Genomic DNA, 13635 nt, shown 5'->3' on the forward strand with positions numbered 1-13635 from the left:
ATGTCCAACCTGCCAGTCAGTTAGTTGCTTAGCCCTTCCTGGAGCTCTGCAGCCACTGCTCTGTCTCTGCAACACCGGCTGCTGCACCAGCAGGCCCTTCCCTCCCTTCTGATTCCCAGCAGCCCCGCCACCATTCCTCGGCACCCTCTCTAAGCAAACCTTACAAACAAGGGGACACCTGTGCTCTGCAGCGTGTCGCCCCGCACCCCGTGCCCCTCGCTCACTACGGTCTTAGTCCTGGCCCCTCACCCACCCACCGCAGCTCACTTGACCTCTAGCAGCGTTTTACACAGTTGACTGATGAAACACTCTATACTTTTTTTGACCAAGAAATACTGCTTCTGATGAGTGTGTCATCACATCTTGTCAGGTGGCATTGTTTTGGAGGAACAATGACCACACATCATGAGAGAACCTGTATCTGGCGACCAGGGTGACCAGGGGAGGGAAGGCGGGGGACTGTGTGAGGGAACCAGAAGAGCGTCAGGAATGCTGAAGATGGCAGCAGCCGTCCACGCCCACACGTGCCATGCATCCTGCAAGCGGTCTCAGGGTGTGGGGCGCACAGGAAGAACAGATGGGAGCTGTGACAGCGGCTGATCAGCTACTTGAAGGAAAAGAGTTTCTAAAGTACTGAACTGCGACTGTGAAAACACATACTGCACTGCATTAAAAACAATCTTTTGAGGTCAAGTGCTTTAACCCCAGAAATAAAGTTAACCTGAAACACAATCAGGTCCCAGGTATTTCAGTAAACAACCCTGTACTCTAGTCACCATGCTGTACTTCTCTCCCTTACTCTACCTGTCCCCTCCACAGACAAAAGGACTGGTAAAGGTGGTATATTAAATAGGCTGTCACGGTTCTAATATTTAATTACATTATTATTGTTAACTCTGACATGCACAATTTCGACAGCATGAAAATATAAAACTTCTCATTAATTTTGTTATACTAGAAACTTAAAATGCATTCAAAGTAGAAAATATAACACATTAAATATATATTCAAAATAATCAAAACATGCTCATAACATTCTAATTAATTTAATAGAAACGTCAATTCCTAAAGTACACCTTATTACATATAAGGCTCCTGTTAAAATTTTTCATCTTCATATTTCCACCAACCCTGAAATTGTTTCATACAATAATGAAACATACCTGGTTTCTTCCTCTGCGTTTTCCATAGTTCCTTCTTACTAGGGCTTTATAATTCTCATTTTTCTTGGTTAAGTAGTAATATAAAACACAATCAGGAACACTCTACAAAAAAAAAATTATTTTTGAGGATCCAATGAAATAAAATTTTTTTAAAATACCAAGTAACACTTTCAAGGAAAATCTCTAGTGTTCTCAAAGTATAAAATGAGGAAAACCACAAATGGCTAGCTTTTTAAGGCATATCTAGGCTGTAAAAATACATATATATAGTGTCTACTATCTTGATGGACAATTACAGCTGTCTTAATACAAATTATGTAAAAGATACCAGGAACTATCAGAAACATTCAAGCACTTTCTTCTTTATGAGTAACTAAATTCTCTTTCTTCCTCTATATACGTAAATATTCAAAATGTCTCACTTTGCTCACAAACCCAACATCCAATCCACTGTGAAAAAATTTCAGGGAAAATCAGGACTCTGAAAATTTAATTAGAAGTTTAATGAGGTTCAAAAAACATTGTAACCTATGTGTTTTTAGGGAAATATAATATCAGGTCATTTTTGATTAACCATGAAAAGTAGTCTGTGTTCTGTGCTTAGAATTGGTCATCATATAATTGTAAATATCACTATACTATTCATTCACATGAGAATCTTTTCTGTATCAAGCCCTTTGCAAAAATTCTATTTAACTACTTATATTTCTACTTAACTACTTCTGTGCACTAGGCACAAAAGCTTCAAAGCAGCAACCATCACAAACCTATAGACATTCTCAGTGCAAACCATTTCTTACCTTCCTTTCCAAGTAAGATGCAATTAGTCCAAAGTTTTTTGGATGCTGGATAAACCTGAGTAAAAGAAAAAACACACACACACATTTTAACAACTTAAAAAGAGGGGGGAAAGCCCTTGGGAATAGAAATATAATGTAGACTAATTTCTAGCGACTCCTAAATGCTAATGTCCTCTTAAAGGGCACAGATTCCTGGGCACCGTCCGCCAGGAACTGATTGGACTGGAATACAGTAGAGCACAGAAATCTGTAACTTTAAAATGCACCCTCGGGTGAATAGGACACCACCCAGGTTTGGGTACCACTCTTAAAATGACTCCACAACCCTGTTCTTACCTGGTACCTACATTCCCACCCATAAACTTACAGGAAGGTCATATCAAATCTGTCTTTTCTGACTTCCACAGTACCCACTCAAATGCCAAAATGGGGTCAAGTTTTGGGGGAAACAGTTCAATTTACAAGTAAATGCCAATACTTTTCACTAACTTATGCAAGCTTCTATTAGAGAGTAATTTAAAATTTAAATTACTTGTCCTTAAAGATCTCCTTCTCATGGTCAGTCCAAACATTCATGAACTGCCTATCTTTATAAACCTTCATAGGGTCCTCCATAAGCCCATTCATGTTAATGAACTTGACCCTTCTCTGCTCTGCATCAAACATCATAGGTGGGATAACAGAGAGCTGTCGCATTTGTTTCTCATTATTCTGAAAAAAAAGAAAAAAGAAAAAAATGCAACTTACAGAGAATAAAACTTAAATAGGGCCACAGACCAACTGTCTTAATAGACAGTGAAACACCACGTATGTACTTTAATGACAACAGCAGTGGTACCATAACATCTAACGTACAGTAATTATACATATTATCTAATAAATACTCATTGCATGAATAACAGAGGCAGAGAGTACAGGTATTATTTTTTTATAATCCACTACTACAATTTGAGAAGAGTTCTTTCCTTAAAGGAAGCTGATACTTCAAATAATGAATCTTAAACCTAAAGGACACACAGTAATGTTAGGTCACTGAAGTAATGATCTTATGAAGCACTTACTAACATTAATATTGCCTCATTTAAAAAAAGTCTTAACATAATTTTAAAGAATAATAAAATACAAAAATAAGCAGACAGGAACCGAAATCTTAAGGTCATTGATTTTAAATTAACTAAACTTACTTAAGTATTAAACACTTCTTGCTAATCTTACATAATCTTTCCATTGCAAATTTAAGACTATTATCCTTAGAATTTCAACTAAAACTTGGTTACAGTTATACAATTTATTTTTCCCACAGTTTAATTCAATAAGTTTATAAGCACAAACTTCCATGAGAAAACTTTTACCAAAAAGTATAAGTACTGACCTCAATACAAGGATAGGTTCTTTTCCTGAAACTCTTCTCCTAGAAGCGGACATTGCCTTAGAGTAAAGTCCTTACAAAGGTTCTAATTTTATGGGTACTCTCAGTCAGTCTGAACACCAAAGTGTGGTTTGGGACAGACACATTAGCTTGAAATCACCTCACCTGATACTAGTTTTGGCTGTTTACAGATGCCCCCCTTAAAGAATCAGTCAAAAAGTGAGCAAAGAAATTTCACACAGAGTTAGTCATCACTGCAGAGATTACGGCCACAAATTCTGGAATGTATAGCAATATAACAATTGTCTTCATTACTTAAGAGGACCACAATGTTCAAATAAGCATGACTTTCAGAATTTAGAGATGAGGTTTTTTAAAAGCCATATTATAAAACCAAAACTAGCAAAACTCAATATACGGTGTTTGGACCGACCTTCAGAGACAGTTTGAAAACAGCTACGAAGATTCACTGTTAGGAACAGAAATTTATTCTTACTCAGAACCGATTTATTAATATCAGATCAGATCTCAGCTGGCTAGAGATTACACTCTGGACATCCCCCCGAACCTCAGGTCCACAAGCCAACATACAAACACCTGCAAAGTACATGCTCCTTTGTTCTTTTAGGAAACGGCACCAGCAGCTCAGTCCTCTAACCTGCTCTTCTTTCTCATCCCATACTTGTCCTGTCCACTCTGCCTTCTACAAATCTCTCCACCAGGCCATTCCTACACATTTCTACCACTGTCGCCCTGACTCAGGTCCTTATTTTTATCATAACAGCCTCCTCACCTCTTTCCAGGCCTCCCTGCTGCCAAAGCCGTCTTTGTAAAAATGGCAATATGATCATAGGGCGGCCTTGTTTAAAACCTTCGATGGTTGGCCACAAACTTTGAATTGGAACAGTTCAAATGCCGTAAGTGTTCCCTCAGTTATATACAAATAAACCCTTAGTTTATGGGGTATGAGGCTAAAATGCCTGAATAATTAATCAATTAACTTGAATTAAATCAATTAACTGTCTTACCTCCTGTTCAGAGAGCCCATCAATAATTTCAGAAATCTCATGTTCACTCCTAGCAATGGTGGCTGAAAGACCAGCTCCCCTCTGCCCAACTCTAAATATGAGGGAGAAATTTTAGATATATTTAAAGGCCTTTTATAAAGAAGACGTATCAGTTAGATTACTTTTATATCGATTTCTTTTCTGAATGGGACTTTTTAATGAACTAGAAGTCAGAGAAGAAACCTAAAATGCTATTGAGAAACTACTTTTAAGCAATATGTTTAAGCCATTTATCTATAAAATTAGTAACAATTTAAATGCTAAGATTTCTTTTTAAAGGTTACATGTCTAAGTTCCCATGGCAGAACTGTTTATGTGAAACTTCTGGAAAACTACAGTTATTGGTGTCATTTTCATCTCAAAGAGCAGTCCTTTGTCTGCCTTCCAGAGAACAGGATAGCAGACTTAGAAAAATACACAAAACATTTTTAAAGGGATGGGGAAAAAACACAATCATTATCCCTGACAGAAACTTAATTGTGATTAACAGGGCTTTCATGAGACAGTGGAGAAGAAAAATAAAGCTTCTACCTTTGCAAAAGTACTTGTTCTCTAAAAGTAAAAAGAAATCAGAAACTACATACCAATAACAAAGGATTTCTCAATTAGCAATCAATTTAAGAGTTTTGATCATGTTGGGAGGTGACGAAGAACTGTGAGACATGCAAGTCTATTCTTACTGTCATTTCCAAAGGAATGAGCGTTTTCAAGAACTGAAGAATTAATTTCAAAATATTCACTTAAATTTAGATTCAACAGCATGATTAAATATAAAAAATTAATATTAAATTCACTAAGGCATAAACATTGTTAGCTGATAATGAAGTTTTATATTCAAAATAAAAGTTCTTAGACTCACAGACACAGAGAACAGACTTGTGGTTGCCAAGGGGCAGGGGAGGGATGGATTGGGAGTTTGGGATTAGTAGATGCAAACTATTATATATAGCATAGATAAACAAGGCCCTACTGTATAGCACAGGGAACTGTATTCAATATCCTGTGATAAACGATAGTGGAAAAGAATATTAAAAAGAATGTATATATATGTATAACTGAATCACTTTGCTATAGAGCAGAAATTAACACAACACTGTAAATCAACTATACTTCCATTGGAAAAAAAAGAGGAAAAACATAATAAAAGTTCTTCATGAACTTTCTTAATGATTAGATTCAGGTAACAATAAATATTGTGAAGGATCAAAAGTATGATTCAAAGGAAAACAGCATAGCCATTAAACATCAAACCACTTACCGCTGAAACCGTTCTTGCTGTTCTCTTTGTTTTCGAATTTCTGGAAACTGCTTTTCATAATACTCCCTTGTTTTGCTTTCTTTAGCTTTCCTCCGAGGATTATTTTCTATTCTGTCCACTTTTTTCTCCCATGCCTCCATGAGCTGATCATAACGTTGGCAGATTTTTTGCTCCTATTAAATACCCGTAGCAAATTAATAATTAAACTAAACTCTGTGATTCTGACAAACCTAATACTTTAAAGTAAAGGTTACTTCTTAAGGCTAAGTCAGAAGTACATGTGGCCTATGACTCAACTGTGAGTGAAAAGCTGTCCTTGATCTGAAAGAAGAGAAAGAAAGGGAGCTGTTTTCTAGGAAAGATCAACACATAGAGCCTATTGTGGCTGGATTTTTTTAGTTAATATTAAGACTGTACAAATTAACAAACTAAATGATGAGCCACTCTGATAACAATTACATCTTCACTGTCAAAAAAAATGGAAAATGAGAAATAGAAACATGTAAATAGTTCATAATCCCAGAGGCAAGTGGATTAACATTTTGTTGTTATCCTTCCAATATGTCAGAGAAAACACTCACACTTAAACCATCCCTCTACTGCTGGACGTTTTGGTTACTTGCAGTTTTTTCTTACTACAAATAATTGCCATATAATGAACATTTTTTGACAGTCTGGAAAAGGCAGAAATTGGATGTACTTTATGATAAAAAGAAATGCAGTAAACTACATGAAATCGAGAACGAATGCTTTTAGAGAAAAGAATAATGTATGATCTCATTTTTTAAACAGAGAAGAAGAAAAAAAGAACCGTGCACTACAAGCCCCAGACCATGGGTGTGAGACAATGAAAGGGCCTGCCACACGGACAGCTCCAGGAAGCGGCCGCGAGGGGAAAGCACTGCCTTCCCCATGCCCGTCTCCTCATAGCCTGTCTACTCCTGGGCCTCCACCTGCGCTCAGCTCTAGGCCGCCCCCTCGGTCTCATCTGGATTCAAGCAACGGTCTCCTTCCTAAATGACTCCCACGCACCCTGAATGGCATAACCAGATGCAACTTCTTAAAACACAGAGCTCAACGTTTCACTTCCTCAGCTCAAACACTTAAAAGCCGCCCTCAGGATCTGTGCACGACCCGGCCCTGGCTTCCCTGCCCAGCCTCACTCCTCGCCACCCTCCCAGCTCAGTCCAAGCCCAGCCCTCTCCAACCTGCCGCACTCCCTCCACTTCCCAGACCTTCCCGTGAGCTGCTCCCACTGCTTGTGAAAGTCTGCAGAGGACTGGTTTTCCTGTGCAACACCCCTCATGATTCATATCTGCGCCAGCTGTCCCCTTACACGCTCTCATGGTCATCTGTACATCCTGTGCCATCGTAAGACCACAACACTGTAATCGCCTGCAGCCTCATCTACCCCCTTACTCCTTAGGCTCCCTAAGGGCTAAGACCACGTGGCTGCCCGTTCCCTTTGTAGAATAATACATGGGACAAAGGAAATAGTCCATAAGTATTTATTAAGCAAATCAATGAACATATCAACTTCATAACTAAATACCCTGTGAAGTATGAAAACAAAGTCCATGCTTCTGTGTTTGTGTCTCCAGATAGCAAATTTAGCAATTACACCATAATTACAACAAAATTATCAGATAGAAAAAAATACTTTAGCTAATTTCTTATTTATATGTGTATGCTCTTGGCAAAAAAAAAAAAAAAAAAAGATTCAAGACCAGTAATTTAAGAAAGTATCTGAAGGACTAGACTGGCAAATTAGAACATTAGAAGTTATATACCAAATAAAAGCTGTTGACCCTTACAATTCATTAAACTGTCATGTCCTTAAATACAAGGTACAAAGTTCATTTCTGATGTGAATCAAAGAACATCATTTATTCACTAAAAAACAATTTAAATGAATTAATAGTCTGTCTAAAATTAGTAGGAACACACTATAAAAATAAGAATACTGGCATTGTATTTTCTGTAACTTAATTTCCATGAAGATTATAACCACAAAATTTTTAGACTGCAAGTCATATAATAAATATGAAAAACGATGTGAATTTGAAAAAGCTGAACCTTAGCTGACTCAGTTTCTAATAAGAAAGAACAGTGGTGTCTTATCAGCATGACCATAACTTACCCACATTTGTTTGAGGGTTAAGGGACTAAATGTAGATCATCCTATTTCTCTTTCATATTTTTTTTTAACTACTCACCATTTTCTTTATTTTGGCTAGATGAAAATGTTATACACAGATGACCAAAGAAATTAATTTGATAATGATATTAAATGTGATTTATGACATCAAAATGTTGCTAGAATTAGATTTATATTCACGTCACATCTATAGTTACTGTCTAAATCAGCACCTGTTCTCATGTGTGATCAAGAACCGTTCTCACTACAATGGGAAAGCGAATGCCTGAAGAAGCGCGGACGGGAAAGTTGCACAAATTTCAGTTAACAAGGATAGGACCTCACCCTTTGTTTTCTTGCATGATTTCTTCTTTTAAAAAATAAAATGAGTTTTTTCCTCATCACCTGGTTTCTAGAAGAGAAAAATATGGTTGTATGACATTAAGAAAAAGTACAATAATGCATTCACTTTTTTGTTTTCAGAGACACTGAAAAACAAGCGAAGATCACTTAAGAATATATGATGTAATCAAAGTTAACCCTAATTTTTTTCACCCTGCAAAATAAGACTCCTGCAATAATTAGAACTGACTAAAATTCCTCCCATTCTATAGTAAGTCTTTAATACAAATAGTTCATCTTTAGTTATTACATTCAATTGTAAGGCAAATATTATTTTCAAGGTCTGATTACACAGTTACTGATTCTCCTTAAGAACCCTCATGAGATAAACACCTTGGCACACTCCTGGAGGGAGGGGGGAGTAAGAGAAGGCGTAGCTTGTGAAGTTATCTCCTCCCTCAGGTATGTGCTGCCCTCCCTGTGAGAGTGCACCAACACAGAGGCGGCTTCTGCTTTACACAGAAACAACACAATACACTCTAAGACGCCACGGAGGCCAACGTGACAGGACAGGAAGACTTCCCTTATAACTTAGTGTAATAGTTTCACTTTTCAAATTGGAAGCACTGCAACCTTCAAAAACAATGACATGCAGGCTCAGATGTAAATATTTATAGCCCACCTACTTCCAGAAAGGATTTCAAGCTGATTATTCAAATATAAATACAAAGCCAAGGCAAGTAGAAGTAATTTTTTGGATTATCTGCCACTCAGGACTAACACTGACACTGGCTCCACTCAAATAAGCATGGACAGTCAGGAGCTGGCTATATGGAAAAGTAGCCAAGAGATGAAGAGAATTATTAAAAGGAACGTTTGCTATTTCATACAAAGCAAATGACGGTGATGACAGAATAGCTACTGAACGATCCATACAGACGCATGCAGCTGAGCGAACGGTATTTCACAAGGTGACGTACAGCAGGAGCGTTACCATATATTCAGTTTGCTCTCATTGTGATTATGTGCTACTCAAAAGCAAATGACAATCAATAAATATAACTTAAAATGTTTCCTAAGAATTTAAATGAAGAACCCCATCGCAGGACAGTGTGATAAGCACTGTCGTAGGCAACGTAGCTAATATGAAATAAATCAGGGCTTCTCTGCAGCTAGTATCAGGGAAGAGACAGAACACAAACATAACGGAAGCTTTGCGGGAAAAATAATCATTAAAAATAGCCAACTAGATTTTATCTGCTATTCTCCTTTGTAAAACTGTTAAAACAGCGAAACAGTTCCAAAATAAGGTATATTTTATATGAGTTTTGCCTAACCTACTTCTAAGGGCTGTCAAGCCCATAGCAGCATCTCACAGAAAAATTCTAAGTATATGACTTTTATTATAAACCACTTACTTAACAAAAGTTAAAATTATTCAAATTTCAATTTTTGTCATGCATACTACCATGCAAATTATATTTGCCACCAGTTCTGCAAAGTAGTCAACTATTGCACATACTCTCAGTAAGAAAATTTTTTAAAAGAAAAAAAAAAGATATATATATATATATATAAATAGCAATGTGCTCATTAGTAACGGTACTAGTAAATAAGTATAATGTTCTGGTTATACTTAATAAAACATATAAAGTAGAAATATCACATTTTTGTTACAAACTAAGAATAATTCATCTAAAATTCTCTTAAAATATGATAATAAAAAAAAAGATACCTATCTAGCTTCCTCTCTTACTTCAATCAGATCAGTAAATTAGGTTTTCTTTTCGCTTATTTTCTCATTCCAAAATGTGCATCCATAAAGGCCTGGTGTCTGGGATGAGCAAGGCTAAGCAAACTACAACCTGGAGCAGTCTCCTCACCCACATGAGGTGGCTGAGCGCTTCCAAGGCACCAGGACATGAAATGGCAGAAGGGTCTACAAATACCGTCATTAGCAAGAGTCATGGAAGGGATTTCCCTAGAATAGGATTTTGAATAATGATAAAATGATCCGTGGCACTTCTACTTTGCAATGGCAGATGTGGCTTGGTGGGGGACGGTGTCATCACTAGTCTTAAATGAAAAAGCTTCATTATCTTACTTCATCATGCGCCTTGCAGGTACTCCACTGAAAAAAAGACAAAACAGGAGGCAAAAAATTCAAGCCTCAAGGTAAGCCATTTCAATGTTAAGTATCCACCTTTTTTACTAGCAGATTATAAAACCAGCTAGTTTTATGCAATAATTTATTTCATTTTTTGGCCTCGGAAACTCAAAGCTGTTACCCCAACCCCCAAGAAGCCAGAGGAAGATAACATATAGTAAAACGACAGCAAATTACACAAATCTAAAACACACCTACACTGTATTATAACACACCTACACTATATTATAATACTATGTCAGCAGATAACATAAAAATGATCTCTTTATAGAATATACGGTCTTTAACTGAAGAACTCCAAAGATGATCAATACTTACGTCTTGATGTTCTCATGGTACACCTTGGTATCTGATGGCTGGTTATAGAGTGGCTATAAAATAAATCAAACATTTATATACAAAATGGTGTACATCATATGTCTATGAAGAGACAAAGACACAATTTCTATCTCAATGGAAGCCGAGGTACACTACTACTGGGTCTACACAACAGACGCCCTACCAAAACCTCCAGACTCAGGTTCCCTGAATAACTCTGTCCACCCCATCTCCTAACAATGCCACTGCTCTAAGAAAGTTCATAAATCCACTGTATCCCATAATAAATTCATTCATAGATTTTTTTAATTTCAAAGGCAAAGGAGGATTTAACACCAATATTACCCTAACAGTATGATTCAAAGAGCTTTCTATTTCTGTTCTTACTTCTTTCTCCTTCTAACCAAGTGATTAAATGGCTGCTCAGGCAAAAACACAATCAGGAAAATGCTTCTGCAAAGGTAACCAAGTTTGTGCACATTATTTCAAGCTTATCACCCTTACTGCCCAGCTACATCACTCTCATCCCAAAGTAAGTGACTGTATTCCATTTTATCCCAAGAAAAACTGCTATAAAAAGAGCACTAGACATGAAAAAAGAAATTTCTTACTTACCAGTTCAACTTTTGGGCCAAGACCTTCAAATATTTTATGAGCTTCTTCTGCTTTTTTCTAGATAAAAACATTATTATATTGTATAATTAAAAATTATATTACCTAAATGCAAAATCACTTCCAATTTAATAATATTTACTTAAATACTAATCTACAGTCAAACTTATCCTTATTTCCAAATATTCTTTCATATGATAGCCTGAAATACTCTCTAATTTTATTTTCATAACTCCCTCACGAAATTCAGTCAAATCTGAACATTTGTATTGAAAGCAAAACCTAAAGAATTGGTAAATTCTTAAAAACAAACAGATATTAAGATTCCAGGGAGAGGGAACAGAGATTCACTATTAGAAATGAATCCTTCAAACATTTTTAATACTTCAACTCAATGTCTTTATGGTATTTTATGCTTTTAAATTTTCATTAAAGTTGCCAATGTTTACTATGGTAAGCCAAATTGATCTCTTTGAAGAAAAGCTTATGATGAGCATATTTTCCAATTATAAGAAAACCTTAGTAATAATAGAGAAAACAACCAGTTTGAATTACTCTAAGTATTCAGTAATAAATAAATGTTGAATTATATACTTTTACATGTTTTTCAAAAGTAAAGTCAGCGCTTCCCTGGTGGCGCAGTGGTTGAGAGTTCGCCTGCCGATACAGGGGACACGGGTTCGTGCCCCGGTCCGGGAAGATCCCACATGCTGCGGAGCGGCTGGGTCCGTGAGCCATGGCCGCTGAGCCTGCGCATCCGGAGCCTGTGCTCCGCAACGGGAGAGGCCACAACAGTGAGAGGCCCGCGTACCGCAAAAAAAAAAAAAAAAAAAAAAAGTAAAATCATCTAGACCAAAGTGCTATCTATCTAACAGAAATCTACCTTTAATAGACAAATGAAATATAACAAAGTTCAATACTAAAGCTGTTTAAGCTGGAATTTGACATCCAGCAAATGTGTCGGGGGTTCTCAGATCTCTCTCTTGCCCCAGCACATGCTCACTAGTAACAACAAGGGCTCACTGCCCGCTGCAGAGACTCCCACGTCCACGCACTGTGGCTGGGAAACTCTCCAGGGCTTCTGATGCAACACACAAATGGGAATGGAATTAATCAGTATCCCCAAGTGTAGAGAAAGATGTTCCCTTAAAATAAACATTATCCTTTTCATTTATCAATTACAATAGTTCAAATATTTATTTAGCATATATTATGTGAAAAGGACTATGTTTAATTAGCAAAGGAAGCTCAAAGTACTGTAACGCACTTTCCAAACTCCAAGAAACTTAAAATGTTATTATGAGAAATAAACATATCAAAAATATCATATACAAAACTATTTAAAAAAACCCACTGAACTTGCATAGCTAATGCTATTTCTGTAGATAGTTTTAAGTCGATTTGTCGACCTTGGTATTCTTAACATTTGGGCCAGACACTTCTTTGTCATGGGGGCTGTCCTGTGCACTGCAGGCTATTCAGCAGTACCCCGGCCTCTACCCACTAGATGCCAGCAGCACTCCACCGCTCCCCCAAGTTACAACAATCAAAACAGTCTGCAGTTAAGAACAATGTTCTAATCTCAAAAAGCCAAAATGTAATTAACAGAAAATTTATTAGCTTTAAGGTATATGTTAAATAACACACAAACAGCATAATCACAGATGATAAATTTGGAATATCTAGCACCTACAGCTGATTCTCTCAAGACGACCTACACTCTCCAATGTTTAAACCTGCTTTCTTGAGGCACTCCACGTTACATAGAGTCTATGCCAAGAACAGGCAGGCTAAGTGAGGCTGTAACAGAGAATACTGAGAGACAAGGGGGAAATCGTATCACGACAAATATTTACTGGTATCCTATTACGTAAAGGCACTTACCTCTTCAGGGCTAATTTTAAAGGCTAATATTTAAGGTGCCTGCATATCCCAAGATTTAAGTTTTGCAAAATTTTATTACATATTTGACTTCTTGTTGGCTTAACTGCTAAGAACAGATTAACCTATCGTTTGGCAGAAAAAAATTAATTTAAAACCTTCACATTTACATAATATAATTTTATTCTAAGTGTATAGATAGAAGTAATTAATGCCTCAAACATATGTTGACTATGTTCTATGTGCCAGGCACCTGCGAGACACTAAGGAAACAATGAATAAGATATCCTTCCTGGTGTAGGAAGATAAGGAGTCTTGAAAGGCTTCATAGAGAAAATGAGACTTGAGCTGGGTCCTGAAGTCGAGTGCACTCAACAGACAAGAAAGGCAAGCCACGGGGATGCCTGACGGCAGGGGCAACATCACGGGGTAAATTACTAACATCAAGGGAACATTCACACCTGTTCTGGTAGGGTATGGCTAAGAAAGGAGTATTGGGCCACGGGCCACCCAGGCAAGCA

General features: G+C 37.1%; 1 protein-coding gene across 15 annotated transcripts in view; it reads right to left on the reverse strand.

The window, feature by feature from the left end:
• Positions 1-13635, reverse strand: part of NCOR1 (nuclear receptor corepressor 1) — a 149383-nt gene that overhangs the window by 77290 nt on the left and 58458 nt on the right. For 11 of the 15 annotated variants that reach the window (XM_060082958.1, XM_060082960.1, XM_060082965.1 and 8 more), the window contains exons 7-15: positions 11237-11293; positions 10622-10674; positions 10241-10267; positions 8140-8206; positions 5658-5830; positions 4361-4451; positions 2496-2674; positions 1964-2018; positions 1164-1265 (exon numbers count right to left, since the gene is read on the reverse strand). In XM_060082958.1, the coding sequence (XP_059938941.1) occupies positions 1164-1265; positions 1964-2018; positions 2496-2674; positions 4361-4451; positions 5658-5830; positions 8140-8206; positions 10241-10267; positions 10622-10674; positions 11237-11293 (804 nt within the window). The remainder of the gene's footprint in view (positions 1-1163; positions 1266-1963; positions 2019-2495; positions 2675-4360; positions 4452-5657; positions 5831-8139; positions 8207-10240; positions 10268-10621; positions 10675-11236; positions 11294-13635) is intronic. The other 4 variants (XM_060082973.1, XM_060082968.1, XM_060082967.1 and 1 more) reach the window with 1 other exon arrangement.

This window comes from Mesoplodon densirostris, chromosome 18, assembly GCF_025265405.1.
Source record: "Mesoplodon densirostris isolate mMesDen1 chromosome 18, mMesDen1 primary haplotype, whole genome shotgun sequence".
NCBI lineage: Eukaryota > Metazoa > Chordata > Mammalia > Artiodactyla > Ziphiidae > Mesoplodon > Mesoplodon densirostris.